The sequence below is a fragment of the Ranitomeya imitator genome, chromosome 2 (assembly GCF_032444005.1).
Source record: "Ranitomeya imitator isolate aRanImi1 chromosome 2, aRanImi1.pri, whole genome shotgun sequence".
NCBI lineage: Eukaryota > Metazoa > Chordata > Amphibia > Anura > Dendrobatidae > Ranitomeya > Ranitomeya imitator.
This window is the reverse complement of record NC_091283.1, coordinates 696,011,956-696,036,955: the sequence shown is the minus strand read 5'-3', so window position 1 is coordinate 696,036,955 and position 25,000 is coordinate 696,011,956. Positions and strand designations below refer to the sequence as shown.

The 25,000-nt window shown below is 43.7% G+C and overlaps 1 protein-coding gene across 1 annotated transcript in view; it reads left to right on the top strand.

Moving 5' to 3' along the window:
* Nucleotides 1–25,000, top strand: part of PLAC9 (placenta associated 9) — a 153,688-nt gene that overhangs the window by 87,895 nt on the left and 40,793 nt on the right. Inside the window, exon 2 of the mRNA XM_069753100.1 lies at nucleotides 21,369–21,457. Coding sequence (XP_069609201.1) covers nucleotides 21,369–21,457 — 89 coding nt within the window. The remainder of the gene's footprint in view (nucleotides 1–21,368; nucleotides 21,458–25,000) is intronic.

The following is a 25,000-nucleotide window of genomic DNA, read 5'->3' as shown; positions in this document are numbered from 1 at the left end:
AGGTCCCCCCGCGTGGTTCTGGGATTTTTGCTCACCGTTCTTGTGATCATTCTGACCCCACGGGGTGGGATTTTGCGTGAAGCCCCAGATCGAGGGAGATTATCAGTGGTCTTGTATGTCTTCCATTTTCTAATTATTGCTCCCACTGTTGACTTCTTCACTTCAAGCTGGTTGGCTATTGCAGATTCAGTCTTCCCAGCCTGGTGCAGGGCAACAATTTTGTTTCTGTTGTCCTTTGACAGCTCTTTGGTCTTCACCATAGTGGAGTTTGGAGTCAGACTGTTTGAGGGTGTGCACAGGTGTCTTTTTATACTGATAACAAGTTTAAACAGGTGCCATTACTACAGGTAATGAGTGGAGGAAAGAGGAGACTCTTAAAGAAGAAGTTACAGGTCTGTGAGAGCCAGAAATCTTGATTGTTTGTTTCTGACCAAATACTTATTTTCCACCATAATATGCAAAAAAAATGATAAAAAAACAGACAATGTGATTTTCTGGATTTTTTTTTCTCAGTTTATCTCCCATAGTTGAGGTCTACCTATGATGTAAATTACAGACGCCTCTCATCTTTTTAAGTGGTGGAACTTGCACTATTGCTGACTGACTAAATACTTTTTTGCCCCACTGTATGGGGTATCAGCATACTCAAATTGTTCAACAACTTTTGGGGTCCAATTTCTCCTGTTAGCCTTGGTAAAATAAAACAAATTAGAGCTAAATTAAATTTTTTGTGAAAAAAAGTTAAATGTTCATTTTTTGTAAACATTCCAAAAATTCCTGTTAAACAACTGAAGGGTTAATAAACTTCTTGAAAGTGGTTTTGAGCACCGTGAGGGGTGCAGTTTTTAGATTGGTGTCACACTTGGGTATTTTCTATCATATAGACCCCTCAAAATGACTTATTTATTATGCATTTTGTGTGACATCACTCTGTGATTTAAGGGCATACAAATTCAAAGTTGGAAAATTGCTAAATTTTCACCAAATTTCAGTTTTTTTCACAAATAAACGCAGGAAATATCAAAGACATTTTACTACTACCATGAAGTACAATATGTCACGAGAAAACATTGTCAAAATCACTGGGATCCATTGAAGCTTTCCAGAGTTATAACCTCATAAAGGGACAGTGGTCAGAATTGTAAAAATTGGCCCGGTCATGAACGTGCAAACCACCCTTGGGGGTAAAGGGGTTAAATTAAAATATTCATTCATGGGTATAATATTTTTTTATTTTTATTACTTTTTTGATTTTTTAACAGATTTTTACATTTTATTAACTTTTTTCTAGCTTTTTTAAACTTTTTTACTTTGTCCCACTATGGGACCTTTATTTTTTGCAGGCTGATCGCCTGTATAGCATGCGGATGCAGCAGCATCCCTATTGTATGCAAACTGTCAGCGCTGCACTGACGGATCATGCCCTGTGTATGATCAGCAACTTTCCTAGCTCTGGTGACCCATATGTCGTCATGAAAACTTTGGGTCAAAATGGCAACAATCGGGACCCCGTGATGACGCCTCAGAGGCAGAGGGGTTGTCTTCCCTCTGCCTGCTCCTAAATGCTGCATTCAATTGCAGTATTTAGGGGGATAAAGTGACGGGAACGATGCGGGACCCGTTGGCATGTGCGAGCAAAACTGCCAGGAAGTATCCATACTGTATGTCCCAGGTCAGTTAGTTCCGGGTCACAAGGATGTATGGATATGTCCAAGACTGGAAAGGGGTTAAAAAGATAATCACATTTTTGTTCAAAAATATTGTTTTTTTAATTATTAGTCTCTACGTTTGTGGATGTACTGAATATGTACTTTGTTCATGGTGGACTATTTAAAAAAATAATAATTGCTTAAAATATTTTATATAAAACTTTGTTCAACTTAATTTTTTTTATTACTTGAACTTTAAACTTCAATTGTTTTCTCACTTCTACAAACCCTGGCAAAAATTATGGAATCACCGGCCTTGGAGGATGTTGATTCAGTTGTTTAATTTTGTAGAAAAAAGCAGATCACAGACATGGCACAAAACTAAAGTAATTTCAAATGGCAACTTTCTGGCTTTAAGAAACACTAACAGAAATCAAGAACAAAAAATGTGGTAGTCAGTAATGGTAAAAATTATGGAATCACTCAATTCTGAGGAAAAAATTATGGAATCACCCTGTAAATTTTCATACGGAAAAATAACACCAGCATCAAATTAGATCTGCTCGTTAGCATCTAAAAAGGAGTGATCACACCTTGGAGAGCTGTTGCACCAAGTGGACTGACATGAATCATGGCTCCAACACGAGAGATGTCAATTGAAACAAAGGAGAGGATTATCAAACTCTTAAAAGAGGGTAAATCATCACGCAATGTTGCAAAAGATGTTGGTTGTTCACAGTCAGCTGTGTCTAAAATCTGGACCAAATACAAACAACATGGGAAGGTCGTTAAAGGCAAACATACTGGTAAACCAAGGAACACATCAAAGCATCAAGGCCAGAAACTTAAAGCAATATATCTCCAAAACAGGAAATGCACAACAAAACAAATGAGGAACGAACGGGTGGAAACTGGAGACAATGTCTGAGACCGAACTGTAAGAAACCGCCTAAAGGAAATGGAATTTACATACAGAAAAGCTAAACAAAAGCCATCATTAACACCTAAGCAGAAAAAAACAAGGCTACCATGGGCTAAGCAAAAGCAATCGTGGACTGTAGATGACTGGATGAAAGTTATTTAGTGATAAATCACAAATCTGCATTGGGCAAGGTGATGATGCTGGAACTTTTGTTTGGTGCCGTTCCAATGAGATTTATAAAAATGTCTGCCTGAAGAGAACATGCAAATTTCCACAGTCATTGATGATATGGGGCTGCATGTCAGGTAAAGGCACTGGGGAGATGGCTGTCATTACATTTTCAATAAATGCACAAGTTTATGTTGATATTTTGGACACTTTTCTTATCCCATCAATTGAAAGGATGTTTGGGGATGATGAAATTATTTTTCAAGATGATAATGGATCCTGCCATAGAGCAACAATTGTGAAACATTCCTTGGGACGCCCCACCACATATCGCTGGTAAAGGAGGAAGCGCAGGCGCGGAAAGCCTCTATGATCTAGCCGCTGTGGAGATGCTGTAATGAAGCGTGCATGCCTTCTAACGCGCATGTGTGGGTCTGTCAAGCGGTGTCACTGTAGCCCTCCCTGAATGTCCGCTTCTAGGGACAGAGATGTAGTAAAGTAAGAGATAATGAGCCTCCCTATCAAGCGTAGCCCAGGTCTGGTTGGTATGGGCCAATGTAATTGTATTTGTTAATACCTGCTGGGCATAACTACCCAGGAAGGAGATGGGAATACCATAGTGTTTAAATGGAGATCCTAGTCTGACACTAAATATATTAAATGAAATAAAAGAAAGATCGGGAAGTCAATATTGCGTCTTATAATGAACCAAACAAAATTATAACGCAAAAAAACGTAAAAGAAAAAAATAAAATAAATAAATACGGTAAATGGGTGAATTGACGTAAATAAATAAATGCACATAAGGAAAATGAAGTGATAAAATATATATAAAATATATTAAAAAAATAATAATGAAAAATAATAGTTTGAAAAAAAAATTTTAGTATGAAAAGATGAAAGAAAAAAATGAATGAGATGAAGGAATGAATGAAAACAAAAAATAAATAATAAAAATAAAAAATAAAAGATAATAAACAATAATGAATGAATGAACAAAGAATATTATATGATAAAATGTATGAAAAATGAAAAAATGAAAGCATGAATAAATGAAAAAATAATGCAAAGGGAAAAATAAAAGATAACAAAATTAAACAAAAAATTAAAAATTAAAAATAAGAAATAAAAAATAAAAATTAAAAAATAAATAATGAAAAATAAAATGGAAACATTGTAACCAGTAGTGCATGTAGATCAAAATCTTGATTTTGTAGAACACGGACTCACCAATGGAGGATCAAAGTCAGCGTGTCTGGAAATTAAAAAGAGGAGATAGTTAGTGACCACTGAGACAGTCAGATTCATATATGCCAGTCTATTTCCCTGCTGAGACCCGCTTTTCCTGGCAGTCACTTAAGGTAATACCCTTGCTATGCACTCACATGGGCGTACAACTTTGTGACGGTTACTAGTCCTGGTCACATTACATATTTCTAACTCTGCAGGTTCAGCTTATGACACATAAGCTGAACCTGCAGAGTTAGAAATATGAAACATTCCCCATACAAACGCTGCAAACCGCTTTTCTAGGTAATAGATTATCTCCTTTTTTTTTTTTTTTTTTCTCCTGACTCATTTGTAAAGCCTTCTCTAATCCACATACTATTCCCTACAGCAAACGAACTGAGTACATTGATTCCTTCCCTTTGGGTGTGTTCGTATACCACTCATCACTTTACCAAAGGTAACCTTGTTGCTCTCTCCTCACTCATGTGTGGTTTTGGGTGTTATATGCAGACACGTTTTTGAATTGGTGTTATTTCCTTACTTTAGGTTTTGGACTTTGGGGCTATTGTTTTGGGGTTCATTTACCTGTTGTGTACATGATACCATGAATATGTTATTATCTGTAATTTGTATATATGTAAAGAGATGGTATGTTTTCTTTTTTCTTTCCACAGCGATATATGATTAAGGACCCGGAGGGTCCGAAACGTCATTTGTTCATAACGCTTTATAACCGCTTTTTGTACAGTGATGCTAAGTTGTTGATGTACACAATAAATTGTTCATACATTGCATGATATTCCACTTGTGAGTGCGGTATATTTCTGAGTTACTAGCATTTGGGACCTTGGTCCACTATACCAGCACCACCCATCTACTTTTCCAAAAAAAAGTGTGCAGACCAATTATCTATATTGTCTATATACTACGTGGGCAGTGCTATATACTAAGTGGCTGCTATATACTACGTGGCTATGCTATATATTATGTGGCTGTGCTATATACTACGTGGCTGCTTGTGTTACGTGGGCTGTGTTATATACTGCATGGGCTGTGCTATATACTGCGTGGGCTGTGTTATATACTACGTGGCTGTGCTATATACCACGTGGCTCCTATATACTACATGGCTGTGTTATATACTACGTGGCTGCTATATATTATGTGGGCTGTGTTATATACTACGTCGCTGTGCTATATACTACGTGGCTGATATATATTACGTGGGCTGTGCTATATACTATGTGGCTGTGCTACGTACTACGTGGGTGTGCTATATACTACGTGGGCTGTGTTATATACTACATGGCTGTGCTATATACTACATGGCTGTGTTATATACTACATGGCTGTGCTATATACTATGTGGCTGTGCTATATACTACATGGCTGTGCTATATACTACATGGCTGTGCTATATACTACGTGGCTGTGCTATATACTACATGGCTGTGTTATATACTACATGGCTGTGTTATATACTACATGGCTGTGCTATATACTACATGGCTATGCTATATACTACGTGGCTGTGCTATATACTACATGGCTGTCTGTGTTACATGGGCTGTGCTATATACTATGTGGCTGGTTAGAATCGGGCCACCATCTAGTACCCTATATGTACAATGAAGAGCAGCTCCGGAGGGGGCATATACCTATAAGGTGCACTGAGAAGTAGCTCAAGAAAAATAAGGGGGCATAAGCCAATAAGGTGCAAATGAAAGACAGCTCAGGATGAATAGAGGGGGCATGTAACTTTAAGGTCTGCAGGTCCAAGCACAGCGCACACCCCGATGTGCGTTTGGGAACTAAGTCCTTTGTCGGCGGACCATTTGCACCTTATACCGCCAAGTATAGCCATCCACTTTCTCTTCTGCTTTTTACAATAGTCTTAATTGAAAGAAGTGGAATTGAAATTGATTTGCACTTGTTCAGCTGAATGCAAATTTCCTATGGACCGGAACAACATGAGGAGTGTGGAAACAGCTGAATCTTAGCAATGAGTATATTGTTAGTCTTTTCCATTAAATGTTCCATACAACACATTTAGCATAAAATTATATTTAACAGTATGTTTTAGATAATATTACACTGTAGCAGTTTAACATGATTGGAATGTACTTATAATGATGAACCCTACGATAGCACTCTGTACTTCTTAGTCCCATCTTCTACACAGCAGAAATAGCTCCTCAGCCAATCACTGATCACTCTGATGACTGGCCTATGCCAGTGATTGGCTGAAAGGGCATTTCTGACTATTTCCAGTGTACTGAGGACTGGATCAGGAAGGACAGTCCAGCAGGGTAAGTCCTGGAATGGGACCGGAGGTTTTGTCAGAGAGGTTTACTGTTCAATACCAGCAAGGTTTATTGTTCAATGACAGGCCAAGGCATTTCATTGACAATTTATATTGTATTATATTTACAGCTGTAAAACTATGTAAAATGCTATCATAGGATTTGTCAATGGCAGAAAATGTGAACAGATGTAAGAAACGATTATTCATGTTCTGTAAGACTGCTCTCAGTAAGGGCTCGTGCACATGACTGTATTTTCGGTACGAGTGCTGTTGTTATGGAAATTTGGGTTGGGTAAATCTATCCCATGTGTGCTGCGGCCGTTCCCAATAAGACTGAGTATTTTGAGCGCTCAAGAATGAGACTGCACAACATTGTGACAATAACATTCCATCAATACTGATCATTTATTGTACATACATCAGGCATGTCAAACACGCGTCCCGCGGGCCGCATGCGGCCCTTTACAGGCATATCTGCGGCCCGCACAAAAGTCTCAAACTTTGTAAACACAAAGTGTGACGTAAGCAGGTCATATGCAGGGATATCGGCCAATGAATGAAGAGCCGGAAGTGCTGATCGCGCGTTTTGTACATCTGCGGCTCGCGTGGCTGCTGATCTCTGTCCTAAGTCAGGAAGGCTGAGAGTGACTGGGATACTGTGACCGAGGAAGAAGGGACCCACTGCCGCACAGGCAAAGAAGTAAGTGAGTGGCCCTCCTCCTGTACACATCATGCACGGACCTTCTGGGATGGGTTTTGTACGTTATGCACGCATCTGGCAGTGTGCACGTACCTTCAAGGATGGGGTTTGTACGTTATGCACGCACCTGGCAGTGTGTACGTACCTTCTGGGATGGGGTTTGTACGTTATGCACGCACCTGGCAGTGGGCACGTACCTTCTAGGATGGGGTTTGTACGTTATGCACGCACCTGGCAGTGTGTACGTACCTTCTGGGATGGGGTTTGTACGTTATGCACGCACCTGGCAGTGTGTACGTACCTTCTGGGATGGGGTTTGTACATTATGCACGCACCTGGCAGTGTGCACGTACCTTCTAGGATGGGGTTTGTACGTTATGCACGCACCTGGCAGTGTGTACGTACCTTCTGGGATGGGGTTTGTACGTTATGCACGCACCTGGCAGTGTGCACGTACCTTCTGGGATGGGGTTTGTACGTTATGCACGCACCTGGCAGTGTGCACGTACCTTCTGGGATGGGGTTTGTACGTTATGCACGCACCTGGCAGTGTGCACGTACCTTCTGGGATGGGGTTTGTACGTTATGTAAGCAACAGAAGTAGGCAGGCACCGCACAAAATATAACGGCGATCAGCCACGTGCATATGGACAATGTACAAAAAAAAAACACCAGAAAAAGATATGCACAAACTGGGATCAACCATATATACTAGATTTTATTTTAACAAGTCTTTACAACAAAAGGCAATAAGCAAAACACACAATTAAAAACATTTAAAACCAGAACAGACCAACCCTCCTCCTCCAGGATTAAAGTAATGTAGATAAGTATACAGATGTTACATAGGGCATGAGATCAAAAAAACAGATACATATAATCCAAAATTTGGTCACATAAGAGATCAACAATGCCCCATAAGAGAGTCCATCCAGACCCCTACTTATAGCAATTATATAGATAAACTCTCTAACCCCTAATAAAGCAGCAGTAATGCGAAAACAGAGCACCAAATATACACCCAACCAATATGGTGTTGCACCCTATACCCGCACACCTGCTACACACCCAAACCTGGACAACCAATCTCATACATCACCTAGTCTGGAAAAGATCCAGATCAATGCAGGAATAGTCCCTAGGTGACAAAGGTACTGGACAAACAGGAAAAGGGTAATCAGAAAACCCGGTACGCGAAATAAATGTGTCCCTAAGAAGGGCTGAATGTAGCGAGGGGGTAGCTGACAGGGAGAGAAAATCCAGGAGGAGGATGACGGCCCCACGCGTTCCGACGCTACTAAGGCGTCTTCGTCAGGGGAAGGTGGTAAAGAATATGTCCCACATACGCCTTTTAAATGTGCAACATTGTAAAAGATAGGTTTCACCTGTGAGGCTGCGGCGGCGTGTATCCTCAGATGCCGGCGTGTAAAGGGCGAACACTTCCGGTCATGCGTACATAGTCCCAGAGTTTTAGCATTGCTAAGCGGTCCGAAGAACTACGCAGGCGCTACGGTCTCCAAGGAGACACTCAACAACAAGGAGGGGTAGATGCGCAGGCGCCAAGATAGTAGAACACAAAGGCAACTCAGACATGCGCGCTGCCTGTTCCGCTTTCCATTCCTTAATGAGAATGAATCACAATTAAGTGAGACCCCGTACGGGTCTCGTACAAATCTGGGAATAAGCCAGATAATAGGCGGCGCAGACTATCTAAGTGCTATCCAATGAGATACACATTGGTTTAAATAGTTAGCCAATTACCTCCCCATAAACATAATACTATTGGACAGATGGACATGACAGAGTCCACGATGTAAGATATAGTTGCCAGCGCAGGCATATTTAAATACCAAGGAGATAATGACCACACAGTGTGCACACTGTATCAGTCGGTCAAGTGCCAAAATCTGGACAAAGCCATGTCCAAACACCGGCACATAACCTCCTGAACATTAAAGTGACGCTACGCGCCATTCCTGGGGGATACACTATTATGAAATATCAGTCATGTAGCACCCCACATACACATGAAAACTGGAAATTTACAGGATTCATGTTATAATACAGCAAACCCTGCGCAAATGTCGTTATGTCGGAAAGTGAAATTTAGACACTGCACAATAGATGTTGGGATTATCCATGGTAATACCGATAATGTCGAGGCCAAAAATGGAACACATCCGTAGTGGATGAAAAAACGCATGACTGAAAAGGATAACAAAAAAAAAAAAAAAAAAAAAGGAAAAAATGCTAGAGAAAGGTAATTACCTAAATCTGCTTATAGAAGCCAGTAAATAACAGTTCCTCATTCATCCCCCCTGGGGCCCGACTATTCAAGTTATAAATCCACTTGGACTCCCTCCTCAGGAGGTCTAATGTAATGTTACCACCTCTTACATCAGGCCTAACTCCTTCCAGGCCCATAACCCTAAGGCTACTTGCAGAACCACCATGTTCCTGTAGAAAGTGGCCTGCTACTGACGATAGTTTTTTCCCCTTTCCTAGATCTTTCTTGGCCATATTGATGTTAGAGAGGTGCTGTTGCACCCGACGCCTCAGCTCCTGTGTAGTGTAACCCACATACTATTTGGGACAACCACATACCAAGGCATACACCAAATATCTGGTGCGACAATTAAAATATGCTGCAGGCTCAATTCTCTTGGGAATATGTGGTAGGGTTAGGCCCGTATCAGAGATCATCAGACCACAGATGCTACACCCTCCACATGGGTAGGACCCAAATATCTGGCCACATGTACCGCTTTTAATAGTGGCCCGTTTAAAATGACTCGATACTAAATCATCCTTTAGATTACGTGACCTCCTGGCCACCATCCTCGGAGTGGGGGCAAGCCAGGGGTGAAGTTTGGGTTCTGTCAATAAAATGTTCCAGTTTTTCTTCAAAATCTCATGAACATCCCTCCACTGATTGTGGTATACTGTAATCAAGTTGATAGTCTGTGCAGTCTTTTTCTCTCTCGGTTTAAGGATGTCCTCACGTACACATCGTTGGGAATGCTGGAATGCCTGTGCAACCACTCTGTGTGGGTACCCCCTGTCCCGAAATCTTTCTGTGAGTTTTCTGGATTCTGCCAAAAAGTCCTCCTTGGCAGAGCAATTCCTCTTAACCCTTAGGAATTGCCCCTTGGGTATGCTGTTCCGAAGGTGGACCGGATGCGCACTCTTATAATGAAGTAGACTATTAGTCGCCGTTTCCTTCCTATGGAGACTCGTGACAATATGGTTGTCTCTCAAGATTATATTGAGATCCAGGAAATCAACCCTCGTGGAAGACACTTTTGATGTCAGTCTAATATTCCAGGGATTCCTGTTGAGAGAATCAATGAAGTTGTTACACTCATCCAAGGTTCCTGTCCAAAACAGTAGAACATCATCGATAAACCTGTGCCACTCCAGCACACATCTTTGGAACATATGTAACTGATATACATGGGTCTCCTCCCACCACCCCATGTACAAGTTAGCATACGAGGGTGCGCATCTGGCACCCATAGCAGTGCCAGATGCCTGTCTATAGAAAGTGCGATCAAATATGAAGTAATTCTTTTCTAGAACCATTTTTAACAGATCAAGGATAAAGCAATCATGGTCCCTATCCCTACTTGATTTTTTGTCCAAAAAGTAGGTGATTGCATCAAGTCCCAATTTGTGGTCAATACTCGTGTAGAGAGACTCCACATCGAGTGTAATAATCAAGGTATCCCTTGGCACCTCAAGTTTGCCAATTCTCTCAATCAGATGCATAGAGTCCCGTATATAGGACCCTAAAGAGAATACCAGGGGCTGTAGAAAATAGTCCAGATACACACACGGCCTCTCAAATAATCCCCCAATCCCCGATATTATTGGCCTACCTGGGGGGTTATCCAAGCTCTTATGCACCTTTGGTAGCATATAAAACGTAGGGATCCTAGGTGTTTCAATGGTCAAGAAGTCTCTTTCCCTTTTGTTAATAATCCCCAGGCCAAGGGCAGTCCGGATCAATCCATCAAGGTGTTTCTTATAGACATCCATAGGGTCCGAAGGCAAAACCTGGTAATGAGAGGTATTGAGCAGCTGTCTCTTAGCTTCAACCACATATAGATCCTTAGGCCAGAGGACAATGTTGCCCCCCTTGTCGGCCTCTTTGATCACAAAGGAGTCCTGTTTTTTGAGATGCTTCAAACAGCGGGCCTCCTCCCTAGTCAGGTTACCCAAACCCTTATTGTTAATTTTTAAGTTGGCAATGTCTCTACTCACGGTCTCAAAGAATATCTGTACGACCGGAAAGAGTGAAAAAGATGGAGAGGCTTGGGACGGAATACGTCCTGTAAATCTACCCGACTTACCGCTATTTCCTTCGTTCTCATCTAGGAGCTCTAAAAGATCCCGGAACACCCGTCTGTCCTCCTCTGGCATGGTATCAATTACAGATGGTTTATGGTACAATAATTTAAACGTGAGCTGCCTACAAAAAAGGTATAGATCTTTAGTCAATTCAAATTTGTTGAGCTGATTGGTAGGGGAGAAAGACAGCCCTTTGGAGAGCAAAGAAACCTCACCCGCCGACAAGGAGTATGATGATAAGTTCACAATCTGTAACTTACCAGATCCATCCCCCCCTGGGGCATTATGTGTTAGATTTTCCTGTGGTTCCTCCTCGTGGTCCTCTTGCGACCCAACGTCCAGTCCTGGAGGGGTCCGCCCCTGGATCTTAGATTGATGGCGTTTGCGCCTCCCCCTCCTGCACCGCCTTCTTGGTCGCTCGTATCCGTTGATAAAAAATCACTGGAGACAGGTTCAATTTGTTCAGCTTGTGTTTCATCTCCTTGTGACGTTGGCATGCTTCTCCTACCGTTACCACGGTGTGACCATCTATAGGCCCTTAAGCTGTCAAAGTCCAGTTTGTCCCGCTGGAACTTGTGTTTCTTGCCCCTAATGACCTCTTTTTCAAAGGTATCAATAGATGTCTTTAATCGCTGTCTGAAGGGAGTAACCTGTCCCTGTAGATCAAAAGCTTGAAGCTTCCCTTCCTTTGATTTGATATCCTCTTTAAGTTTGGACAAAAGAGCATAATCATGTTCCAGCAGCATATCAATCAAAATTGTTGAACACCTGGACAGGCCATTCTCCCACGTAGCCTTAAATGTAGGGTCAACTTCCCAAGCTGGGAAGATTTGTACCCGCAGCCCCCTGGGAATAAGTCCCAGCCTCTTATATTCTTCCAAACTCTTAGTATTCCACCAAACTTTTGTCAATGATTTATGCAGGTACATAATGTCACTGCATAATTTGGAAAAGCCTGCATCACGTTCCACCGCGGCAACCACAGTGTCACCCCCAACACCAAACACCCCCGAGACCTGATCTTGCCACGCAGCCTCACGGGCCTCCAAATCCATAATAGTAATAGATGGCGTGCCACCGCCAAGAAAGCCTGGTACAACCAGTGCACCAGGAAAACAACAATCTATATAAGCAACAGAAGTAGGCAGGCACCGCACAAAATATAACGGCGATCAGCCACGTGCATATGGACAATGTACAAAAAAAAACACCAGAAAAAGATATGCACAAACTGGGATCAACCATATATACTAGATTTTATTTTAACAAGTCTTTACAACAAAAGGCAATAAGCAAAACACACAATTAAAAACATTTAAAACCAGAACAGACCAACCCTCCTCCTCCAGGATTAAAGTAATGTAGATAAGTATACAGATGTTACATAGGGCATGAGATCAAAAAAACAGATACATATAATCCAAAATTTGGTCACATAAGAGATCAACAATGCCCCATAAGAGAGTCCATCCAGACCCCTACTTATAGCAATTATATAGATAAACTCTCTAACCCCTAATAAAGCAGCAGTAATGCGAAAACAGAGCACCAAATATACACCCAACCAATATGGTGTTGCACCCTATACCCGCACACCTGCTACACACCCAAACCTGGACAACCAATCTCATACATCACCTAGTCTGGAAAAGATCCAGATCAATGCAGGAATAGTCCCTAGGTGACAAAGGTACTGGACAAACAGGAAAAGGGTAATCAGAAAACCCGGTACGCGAAATAAATGTGTCCCTAAGAAGGGCTGAATGTAGCGAGGGGGTAGCTGACAGGGAGAGAAAATCCAGGAGGAGGATGATGGCCCCACGCGTTCCGACGCTACTAAGGCGTCTTCGTCAGGGGAAGGTGGTAAAGAATATGTCCCACATACGCCTTTTAAATGTGCAACATTGTAAAAGATAGGTTTCACCTGTGAGGCTGCGGCGGCGTGTATCCTCAGATGCCGGCGTGTAAAGGGCGAACACTTCCGGTCATGCGTACATAGTCCCAGAGTTTTAGCATTGCTAAGCGGTCCGAAGAACTACGCAGGCGCTACGGTCTCCAAGGAGACACTCAACAACAAGGAGGGGTAGATGCGCAGGCGCCAAGATAGTAGAACACAAAGGCAACTCAGACATGCGCGCTGCCTGTTCCGCTTTCCATTCCTTAATGAGAATGAATCACAATTAAGTGAGACCCCGTACGGGTCTCGTACAAATCTGGGAATAAGCCAGATAATAGGCGGCGCAGACTATCTAAGTGCTATCCAATGAGATACACATTGGTTTAAATAGTTAGCCAATTACCTCCCCATAAACATAATACTATTGGACAGATGGACATGACAGAGTCCACGATGTAAGATATAGTTGCCAGCGCAGGCATATTTAAATACCAAGGAGATAATGACCACACAGTGTGCACACTGTATCAGTCGGTCAAGTGCCAAAATCTGGACAAAGCCATGTCCAAACACCGGCACATAACCTCCTGAACATTAAAGTGACGCTACGCGCCATTCCTGGGGGATACACTATTATGAAATATCAGTCATGTAGCACCCCACATACACATGAAAACTGGAAATTTACAGGATTCATGTTATAATACAGCAAACCCTGCGCAAATGTCGTTATGTCGGAAAGTGAAATTTAGACACTGCACAATAGATGTTGGGATTATCCATGGTAATACCGATAATGTCGAGGCCAAAAATGGAACACATCCGTAGTGGATGAAAAAACGCATGACTGAAAAGGATAACAAAAAAAAAAAAAAAAAAAAATATAACATCAATATGGCCAAGAAAGATCTAGGAAAGGGGAAAAAACTATCGTCAGTAGCAGGCCACTTTCTACAGGAACATGGTGGTTCTGCAAGTAGCCTTAGGGTTATGGGCCTGGAAGGATTTAGGCCTGATGTAAGAGGTGGTAACATTACATTAGACCTCCTGAGGAGGGAGTCCAAGTGGATTTATAACTTGAATAGTCGGGCCCCAGGGGGGATGAATGAGGAACTGTTATTTACTGGCTTCTATAAGCAGATTTAGGTAATTACCTTTCTCTAGCATTTTTTCCTTTTTTTTTTTTTTTTTTTTTTTTGTTATCCTTTTCAGTCATGCATTTTTTCATCCACTACGGATGTGTTCCATTTTTGGCCTCGACATTATCGGTATTACCATGGATAATCCCAACATCTATTGTGCAGTGTCTAAATTTCACTTTCCGACATAACGACATTTGCGCAGGGTTTGCTGTATTATAACATGAATCCTGTAAATTTCCAGTTTTCATGTGTATGTGGGGTGCTACATGACTGATATTTCATAATAGTGTATCCCCCAGGAATGGCGCGTAGCGTCACTTTAATGTTCAGGAGGTTATGTGCCGGTGTTTGGACATGGCTTTGTCCAGATTTTGGCACTTGACCGACTGATACAGTGTGCACACTGTGTGGTCATTATCTCCTTGGTATTTAAATATGCCTGCGCTGGCAACTATATCTTACATCGTGGACTCTGTCATGTCCATCTGTCCAATAGTATTATGTTTATGGGGAGGTAATTGGCTAACTATTTAAACCAATGTGTATCTCATTGGATAGCACTTAGATAGTCTGCGCCGCCTATTATCTGGCTTATTCCCAGATTTGTACGAGACCCGTACGGGGTCTCACTTAATTGTGATTCATTCTCATTAAGGAATGGAAAGCGGAACAGGCAGCGCGCATGTCTGAGTTGCCTTTGTGTTCTACTATCTTGGCGCCTGCGCATCTACCCCTCCTTGTTGTTGAGTGTCTCCTTGGAGACCGTAGCGCCTGCGTAGTTCTTCGGACCGCTTAGCAATGCTAAAACTCTGGGACTATGTACGCATGACCGGAAGTGTTCGCCCTTTACACGCCGGCATCTGAGGATACACGCCGCCGCAGCCTCACAGGTGAAACCTATCTTTTACAATGTTGCACATTTAAAAGGCGTATGTGGGACATATTCTTTACCACCTTCCCCTGACGAAGACGCCTTAGTACCGTCGGAACGCGTGGGGCCGTCATCCTCCTCCTGGATTTTCTCTCCCTGTCAGCTACCCCCTCGCTACATTCAGCCCTTCTTAGGGACACATTTATTTCGCGTACCGGGTTTTCTGATTACCCTTTTCCTGTTTGTCCAGTACCTTTGTCACCTAGGGACTATTCCTGCATTGATCTGGATCTTTTCCAGACTAGGTGATGTATGAGATTGGTTGTCCAGGTTTGGGTGTGTAGCAGGTGTGCGGGTATAGGGTGCAACACCATATTGGTTGGGTGTATATTTGGTGCTCTGTTTTCGCATTACTGCTGCTTTATTAGGGGTTAGAGAGTTTATTATTATTATTATTATTATTATTATTATTTATTGTTATAGCGCCATTTATTCCATGGCGCTTTACATGTGAGGAGGGGTATACATAATGAAAACAAGTACAATAATCTTAAGCAATACAAGTCATAACTGGTACAGGAGGAATGAGGACCCTGCCCGCGAGGGCTCACAATCTACAAGGGATGGGTGAGAATACAGTAGGTGAGGGTAGAGATGGTCATGCAGCGGTTTGGTCGATCGGTGGTAGCTGCAGGTTGTAGGCTTGTCTGAAGAGGTGGGTCTTCAGGTTCAAGTTTATCTATATAATTGCTATAAGTAGGGGTCTGGATGGACTCTCTTATGGGGCATTGTTGATCTCTTATGTGACCAAATTTTGGATTATATGTATCTGTTTTTTTGATCTCATGCCCTATGTAACATCTGTATACTTATCTACATTACTTTAATCCTGGAGGAGGAGGGTTGGTCTGTTCTGGTTTTAAATGTTTTTAATTGTGTGTTTTGCTTATTGCCTTTTGTTGTAAAGACTTGTTAAAATAAAATCTAGTATATATGGTTGATCCCAGTTTGTGCATATCTTTTTCTGGTGTTTTTTTTTGTTTGTACGTTATGCACGCACCTGGCAGTGTGTACGTACCTTCTGGGATGGGGTTTGTACGTTATGCACGCACCTGGCAGTGTGTACGTACCTTCTGGGATGGGGTTTGTACGTTATGCACGCACCTGGCAGTGTGTACGTACCTTCTGGGATGGGGTTTGTACGTTATGCACGCACCTGGCAGTGTGCACGTACCTTCTGGGATGGGGTTTGTACGTTATGCACGCACCTGGCAGTGTGTACGTACCTTCTGGGATGGGGTTTGTACGTTATGCACGCACCTGGCAGTGTGCACGTACCTTCTGGGATGGGGTTTGTACGTTATGCACGCACCTGGCAGTGTGCACGTACCTTCTGGGATGGGGTTTGTACGTTATGCACGCACCTGGCAGTGTGCACGTACCTTCTGGGATGGGGTTTGTACGTTATGCACGCACCTGGCAGTGTGCACGTACCTTCTGGGATGGGGTTTATACGTTATGCACGCACCTGGCAGTGTGCACGTACCTTCTGGGATGGGGTTTGTACGTTATGCACGCACCTGGCAGTGTGTACGTACCTTCTGGGATGGGGTTTGTACGTTATGCACGCACCTGGCAGTGTGCACGTACCTTCTGGGATGGGGTTTGTACGTTATGCACGCACCTGGCAGTGTACCTTCTGGGATGGGGTTTGTACGTTATGCACGCACCTGGCAGTGTGTACGTACCTTCTGGGATGGGGTTTGTACGTTATGCACGCACCTGGCAGTGTGTACGTACCTTCTGGGATGGGGTTTGTACGTTATGCACGCACCTGGCAGTGTGCACGTACCTTCTGGGATGGGGTTTGTACGTTATGCACGTACCTGGCAGTGTGCACAGACTGAGGTGTCAAGCCTCAGGACAAAACACTAATGATTAAAAAAAAAGATAGCAAATAAATGTTTAGTTTTTAATTGCTGTATTTTTGTTGAATATAATAGTTGCTGTTGCGCACTGCAAATATATGTTGCTGTTACCGTATTTTTCGGACTATAAGACGCACCGGACCATAAGACGCACCCCAAATTTGGGGTGAAAATTGCAGAAAAAAAGATTTTTTTTATAACATGGGGGTCCGTCTTATTGTCCGAATTTACAGTATCTTATGGCGGTGGCAGAGCAGGGTCACAGGAGGCAAGGTGGGGTGATGCTGGGATGAGGAGGTGCTGGGATGAGAAGGTGCTGGGATGAGAAGGTGCTGGGATGAGGAGGTGCTGGGATCAGGAGGTGCTGGGATCAGGAGGTGCTGGGATCAGGAGGTGCTGGGATCAGGAGGTGCTGGGATCAGGAGGTGCTGGGATCAGGAGGTGCAGTGAGAGGTATGGCATGAGAGGGGTCCCTGGCATACCATGCAGGCTTACCTAGGTGGCAGAGGTGCGGTGGCAGAGGTCCGGTGGCAGAGGTGCGGTGGCGGGGGTGTGGCAGCAGAGGAGGCGCAGGAAGCGGGGTCCCTTTCCCCGGTATGGTGATGCAGCAGGCCCGGTATGCAGCAGAGCCGGGTGAATCCTCTTGTTATCGGTGGGCGCGGCCATCTTCCTGAGGCCGCCCGTGTGCAGATGAAGCGCTCTGCTCCCGGGGCTTCAGGAAAATGGCCGCGGGAGGCCGCGCGTGCGCAGATGGAGATCGCAGCGGCCATTTTCCTGAAGCCCCGGGAAGCAGAGCGCTCCATCTGCGCACGCGCGGCCTCCGGAAAATGGCCGCCACCACCGATAACAAGAGGATTCACCCGGCTCTGCTGCATACCGGGCCTGCTGCATCACCATACCGGGGAAAGGGACCCCGCTTACTGCGCCTCCTCTGCCGCCACACCCCCGCAACCGCACCTCTGCCACCGCACCTCTGCCACCTAGGTAAGCCTGCATTGCGACTATTAGACGCACCCCCCATTTTCCCCCCTTTTTTGGGGGGGAAAAATTGCGTCTTTTGGTCCGAAAAATACGGTACATATTCCTACTTCATATCTTGTTTTCATTGACTGCTGTTAACATACGTGTGTGACATTAGCTGCTGTGTGCGGCCCTCGCAACAACCTCTTGTTACTCATGTGGCCCTCGGGGTACCCTGAGTTTTACATGCCTGACATACATAGTTTTATAATTGCATATAGAAAGGAGTGGTTAGGGGTGGTTAGTTAATTACCATATTGTCTAGCTCCTCTGTTATTGGTTATCTAAATATATATGGAATATTGTGATTAATGCACATATGAATGCTGATTAAGCAACTACATTTTAGCTGTCTGCATCTTTCTGCATCTAGGACAAAGTTGAGACATCTGATCAGCACTTAATACATCTGGAGTTGTTTCGCTTTTTGCCTGGAAAACACCGAACAGTCTGTCTGGCTTATATCAGTTTATGTCAGCCATTTTAAGCCATTGATTATAATGTATATAGATATATTTGCGTTTATATGAGTATATATGATTATAGAGGAGTATACATGCAAGTGAGATCTACATGATATACATATTTCTATCACACTATCTATTAAAAAAAAACAGTATTATTCAATGGGGCAATAGGGATTATAATAACCATATCTCTGTGTGAAAAATATTTCAGCATACACAATTTTCCTCTGTAAAGCAGGTGAGACTCATCCATTCAAGTCTATGGGTGTGCCACAGTATAGCATCTGATTTTTATGGATGTATTGCAATTCTGTAAAATAAGAAACTGTAAATGGTTTTGTAAAGATTAATAGCGACTGTCATGTCTCACGATTTGACAATCATACATTATTTTATTATCATTGTATTGTTGCTATGCAATCAGGTTTCACTTTTGAAATTTGTCCTGTCTCTCTCTCTGTAGCCATGCTGTGATGTATATAAACCCCCCTTCTTCCCCAGTTAGTGTTTGTCAGCCATCATTCCTGGTTCCGAATTGTCTTTTTACCTACAGCAGTTGTTGCTTCTACTGCTGTTTCTATTGTGCGTATTACCCAGATAATATACACTTTTTGGAATCTTCACACATGCCTCTGCAATCAAATTGATGCGATCTAACAGAGTTCTTTTTGTGAGTACTCGTTCAATACAGACAGCTATAGAAATGCTGTCTCAAGAGCAGCCTAGTTATGGAGTCAGAATAGCGAGGAAAAAAAAAGTGCCACTTTCTGGATGAAACTTTGAATGTTTTTTTTATATACAGTGGGGCAAAAAAGTATTTAGTCAGTCAGCAATAGTGCAAGTTCCACCACTTAAAAAGATGAGAGGCGTCTGTAATTTACATCATAGATAGACCTCAACTATGGGAGACAAACTGAGAAAAAAAAATCCAGAAAATCACATTGTCTGTTTTTTTTAACATTTTATTTGCATATTATGGTGGAAAATAAGTATTTGGTCAGAAACAAAATTTCATCTCAATACTTTGTAATATATCCTTTGTTGGCAATGACAGAGGTCAAACGTTTTCTGTAAGTCTTCACAAGGTTGCCACACACTGTTGTTGGTATGTTGGCCCATTCCTCCATGCAGATCTCCTCTAGAGCAGTGATGTTTTTGGCTTTTCGCTTGGCAACACGGACTTTCAACTCCCTCCAAAGGTTTTCTATAGGGTTGAGATCTGGAGACTGGCTAGGCCACTCCAGGACCTTGAAATGCTTCTTACGAAGCCACTCCTTCGTTGCCCTGGCGGTGTGCTTTGGATCATTGTCATGTTGAAAGACCCAGCCACGTCTCATCTTCAATGCCCTTGCTGATGGAAGGAGGTTTGCACTCAAAATCTCACGCTACATGGCCCCATTCATTCTTTCATGTACCCGGATCAGTCGTCCTGGCCCCTTTGCAGAGAAACAGCCCCAAAGCATGATGTTTCCACCACCATGCTTTACAGTAGGTATGGTGTTTGATGGATGCAACTCAGTATTCTTTTTCCTCCAAACACGACAAGTTGTGTTTCTACCAAACAGTTCCAGTTTGGTTTCATCAGACCATAGGACATTCTCCCAAAACTCCTCTGGATCATCCAAATGCTCTCTAGCAAACTTCAGACAGGCCCGGACATGTACTGGCTTAAGCAGTGGGACACGTCTGGCACTGCAGGATCTGAGTCCATGGTGGCGTAGTGTGTTACTTATGGTAGGCCTTGTTACATTGGTCCCAGCTCTCTGCAGTTCATTCACTAGGTCCCCCCGCGTGGTTCTGGGATTTTTGCTCACCGTTCTTGTGATCATTCTGACCCCACGGGGTGGGATTTTGCGTGGAGCCCCAGATCGAGGGAGATTATCAGTGGTCTTGTATGTCTTCCATTTTCTAATTATTGTTCCCACTGTTGATTTCTTCACTCCAAGCTGGATGGCTATTGCAGATTCAGTCTTCCCAGCCTGGTGCAGGGCTACAATTTTGTTTCTGGTGTCCTTTGACAGCTCTTTGGTCTTCACCATAGTGGAGTTTGGAGTCAGACTGTTTGAGGGTGTGCACAGGTGTCTTTTTATACTGATAACAAGTTTAAACAGGTTCCATTACTACAGGTAATGAGTGGAGGAAAGAGGAGACTCTTAAAGAAGAAGTTACAGGTCTGTGAGAGCCAGAAATCTTGATTGTTTGTTTCTGACCAAATACTTATTTTCCACCATAATATGCAAAAAAAATGATAAAAAAAACAGACAATGTGATTCTCTGGATTTTTTTTTCTCAGTTTGTCTCCCATAGTTGAGGTCTACCTATGATGTAAATTACAGACGCCTCTCATCTTTTTAAGTGGTGGAACTTGCACTATTGCTGACTGACTAAATACTTTTTTGCCCCACTGTAGTTGTGTGAATCTATCGTAAGAGATTCGAAATGATAATCTTGTAGATATGAGACCTTCTAGAAGCTAACATTTTCAATAACCAAGAAAACATAAAACATACTGGTGGTAAAGTAGAATGTTAATCCAAGTACCGTACTTGTTTACCCGTTGGGACCACTGCAAAACTCTTTTCCTACCTATCAAATTAGTTTATGCCTAATGGTTTTGACTTTCTATAAAACCCACTTTGCATGCATTATGTATTATGATTGAATTGCCATTTCATATCACTATATCTTATGTCCTAATTTGCTGCTTTCAAATCCTTAGATGCGGACCCGGCAAGTACCTTATACAGAGAGAGAGAATGGTGTAATGAACACCAGAAGGTCCACAAACGTTTGGATGCTATAGAAGAGGTAATGTCTCGTGACTGTTTAATAGATAAGATAAGAGAGATAAGAGATAAGCTGCTCTCTGCTCACAACCAGCCTGTCAAACAAGCAATACTGTAAAGGTACCGTCACACTAGACGATATCGCTAGCGATCCGTGACGTTGCAGCGTCCTCGCTAGCGATATCGTCCAGTGTGACAGGCAGCAGCGATCAGGCCCCTGCTGTGCTGTCGCTGGTCGGGGAAGAAAGTCCAGAACTTTATTTCGTCGCTGGACTCCCCGCAGACATCGCTGAATCGGTGTGTGTGAAACCGATTCAGCGATGTCTTCACTGGTAACCAGGGTAAACATCGGGTAACTAAGCGCAGGGCCGCGCTTAGTAACCCGATGTTTACCCTGGTTACCATCGTAAAAAAACAAACAGTACATACTTACATTCAGCTGTCTGTCCCTTGCCGTCTGTTTGCTGCACTGACTGCTGGCCGCAAAGTGAAAGTGAAAGCACAGCACAGCGGTGAGTCACACAGCGGTGACTCACCGCTGTGGCTGTGCTCTGCTTTCACTTTGCGGCCAGCAGTCAGTGCAGCAAACAGACGGCAAGGGACAGACAGCTGAATGTAAGTATGTACTGTTTGTTTTTTTACGATGGTAACCAGGGTAAACATCGGGTTACTAAGCGCGGCCCTGCGCTTAGTTACCCGATGTTTACCCTGGTTACTGGGGACCTCGGGATCGTTGGTCGCTGGAGAGCGGTCTGTGTGACAGCTCTCCAGCGACCAAACAGCGACGCTGCAGCGATCCGGATCGTTGTCGGTATCGCTGCAGCGTCGCTAAGTGTGACGGTACCTTAAAAGTGAAAATTTTATTTCTCTTTTTCTTCTTTGGGGGACACAGGAAACCATGGGTGTGTGCTGCTGCATCTAGGAGGCTGACAATATGTAAAAAAAAAAGTTAGCTTTTCCCCAGCAGTGTATACCCACAAACTGGCATGAAATTAATCAGTTTTAACTTAGTGTCAGTAGAATGCAAATATGGGGCTGCACTCAGCCACGTTTCTACTTTAGGTTTGTTGTTTTTTTAATTAGTGATCTCACTTTTGCAGATTAAACTTGTGACTAAGGGCGACAGAGTGGAATTGTGTCACTAAATTCTCTCCTCTAAAGACCGAGAGCACAGTGTGGGGTTGCACCACTACTATTGTATCCCTAGTCCATCTGACAGCACCCTATCACCCCAACATACCAAGAGTGTTCAGAGCATCCTCACAGAGGCATAGACGGATTGATTCTCGTCATCACCCCATGACCTATTCGTGCCCCAGAGCTAGACATGTAAGGAGGGAAGATGGATATGGAACGCCCGCCAGGGCCGTGGGGTACTCGGTACCGGGTCCGGTACTTAAAGGGGATGTCACGGTTGCTGCGACCCGGTACGTTGCCCTAGACGCCCAATTAAAAGGGGAAAATCTTTAAAGGGTTTAATAAAATCTATTTGTGACGCCACCTGTGGTATTCGGTCAGTAGGGACCGACGCTGCTTAAAGGGGTCCTCTGGGGTGATGTTATGGCAACTAGATGGTATAACTTCCCACAGGTGAAGTCCCCAGGGCTCCCGGTGTATACGTGAAGATGGTGAGAAGTGCAGTGAAGAACGAGGACACAGGTTTGCAGTCTCTTTACATGGTTTACTGTGGCTTCAAGTAACTGCAGTCCAGGGCACCATGCAACAGGTACAGGCAGGGTCCAGCCGGCTTGGAAGCGAATCCAGAGTTCTCTGACCAGGTAGAGGTAAAAGCCTTCCCCAAAGCGTGGTGGTGTTGTAGTTCCTTACTGCCTATGTCTTCTGATAAGGTTCTCACAGTTCCTCTCTGTCCTCCATATAGGTTAGGACACTACCCTTGTGACAGGTGAAGCAGGCCTTTTTACAGGGTCTCTATCACGACCCAGGCCCTCTAATTGTCACTGTGTCTCCTGGTATAAAGGCGGACAGGTGATTTACAATCCTGTTGTCCTGTGTTATGGCTGGCAATCAGGCAACACAGCGTGCAGTAATCAGCGCACATACAGAGATCTGGCAATAACCAAAAGCAATAGGACGAGCTCTGAGACGTGGAATCTCTGTAGACTGCAGTACCTGATCTATCCTCACACAACTATAAGCAGCAGTGGATTGCGCCTATCACTACCTATGCAACTCGGCACTGCCTGAGGAGCTGACTAGCCTGAAGATAGAAATACAAGCCTGACTTACCTCAGAGAAATACCCCAAAGGAATAGGCAGCCCCCCACATATAATAACTGTTAGCAAGATGAAAAGACGAACGTAGGAATGAAATAGATTCAGCAAAGTGAGGCCCGATATTCTAGACAGAGCGAGGATAGCAAAGAGAACTATGCAGTCTACCAAAAACCCTAAAACGAAAACCACGCAAAGGGGCAAAAAGACCCACCGTGCCGAACTAACAGCACGGCGGTGCACCCCTTTGCTTCTCAGAGCTTCCAGCAAAAGTTAATAACAAGCTGGACAGAAAAAACAGAAAACAAACTAGAAGCACTTATCTAGCAGAGCAGCAGGCCCAAGGAAAGATGCAGTAGCTCAGATCCAACACTGGAACATTGACAAGGAGCAAGGAAGAGAGACTCAGGTGGAGCTAAATAGCAAGGCAGCCAACGAGCTCACCAAAACACCTGAGGGAGGAAGCCCAGAGACTGCAATACCACTTGTGACCACAGAAGTGAACTCAGCCACAGAATTCACAACAGTACCCCCCCCTTGAGGAGGGGTCACCGAACCCTCACCAGAACCCCCAGGCCGACCAGGATGAGCCACATGAAAGGCACGAACAAGATCTGGGGCATGGACATCAGAGGCAAAAACCCAGGAATTATCTTCCTGAGCATAACCCTTCCATTTGACCAGATACTGGAGTTTCCGTCTAGAGACACGAGAATCCAAAATCTTCTCCACAATATACTCCAATTCCCCCTCCACCAAAACAGGGGCAGGAGGCTCCACAGATGGAACCATAGGTGCCACGTATCTCCTCAACAACGACCTATGGAATACATTATGTATGGAAAAGGAGTCTGGGAGGGTCAGACGAAAAGACACCGGATTGAGAATCTCAGAAATCCTATACGGACCAATAAAACGAGGTTTAAATTTAGGAGAGGAAACCTTCATAGGAATATGACGAGAAGATAACCAAACCAGATCCCCAACACGAAGTCGGGGTCCCACACGGCGTCTGCGATTAGCGAAAAGCTGAGCCTTCTCCTGGGACAAGGTCAAATTGTCCACTACCTGAGTCCAGATCTGCTGCAACCTGTCCACCACAGAATCCACACCAGGACAGTCCGAAGACTCAACCTGTCCTGAAGAGAAACGAGGATGGAACCCAGAATTGCAGAAAAATGGAGAGACCAAGGTAGCCGAGCTGGCCCGATTATTAAGGGCGAACTCAGCCAACGGCAAAAATGACACCCAATCATCCTGGTCAGCGGAAACAAAACATCTCAGATATGTTTCCAAGGTCTGATTGGTTCGTTCGGTCTGGCCATTAGTCTGA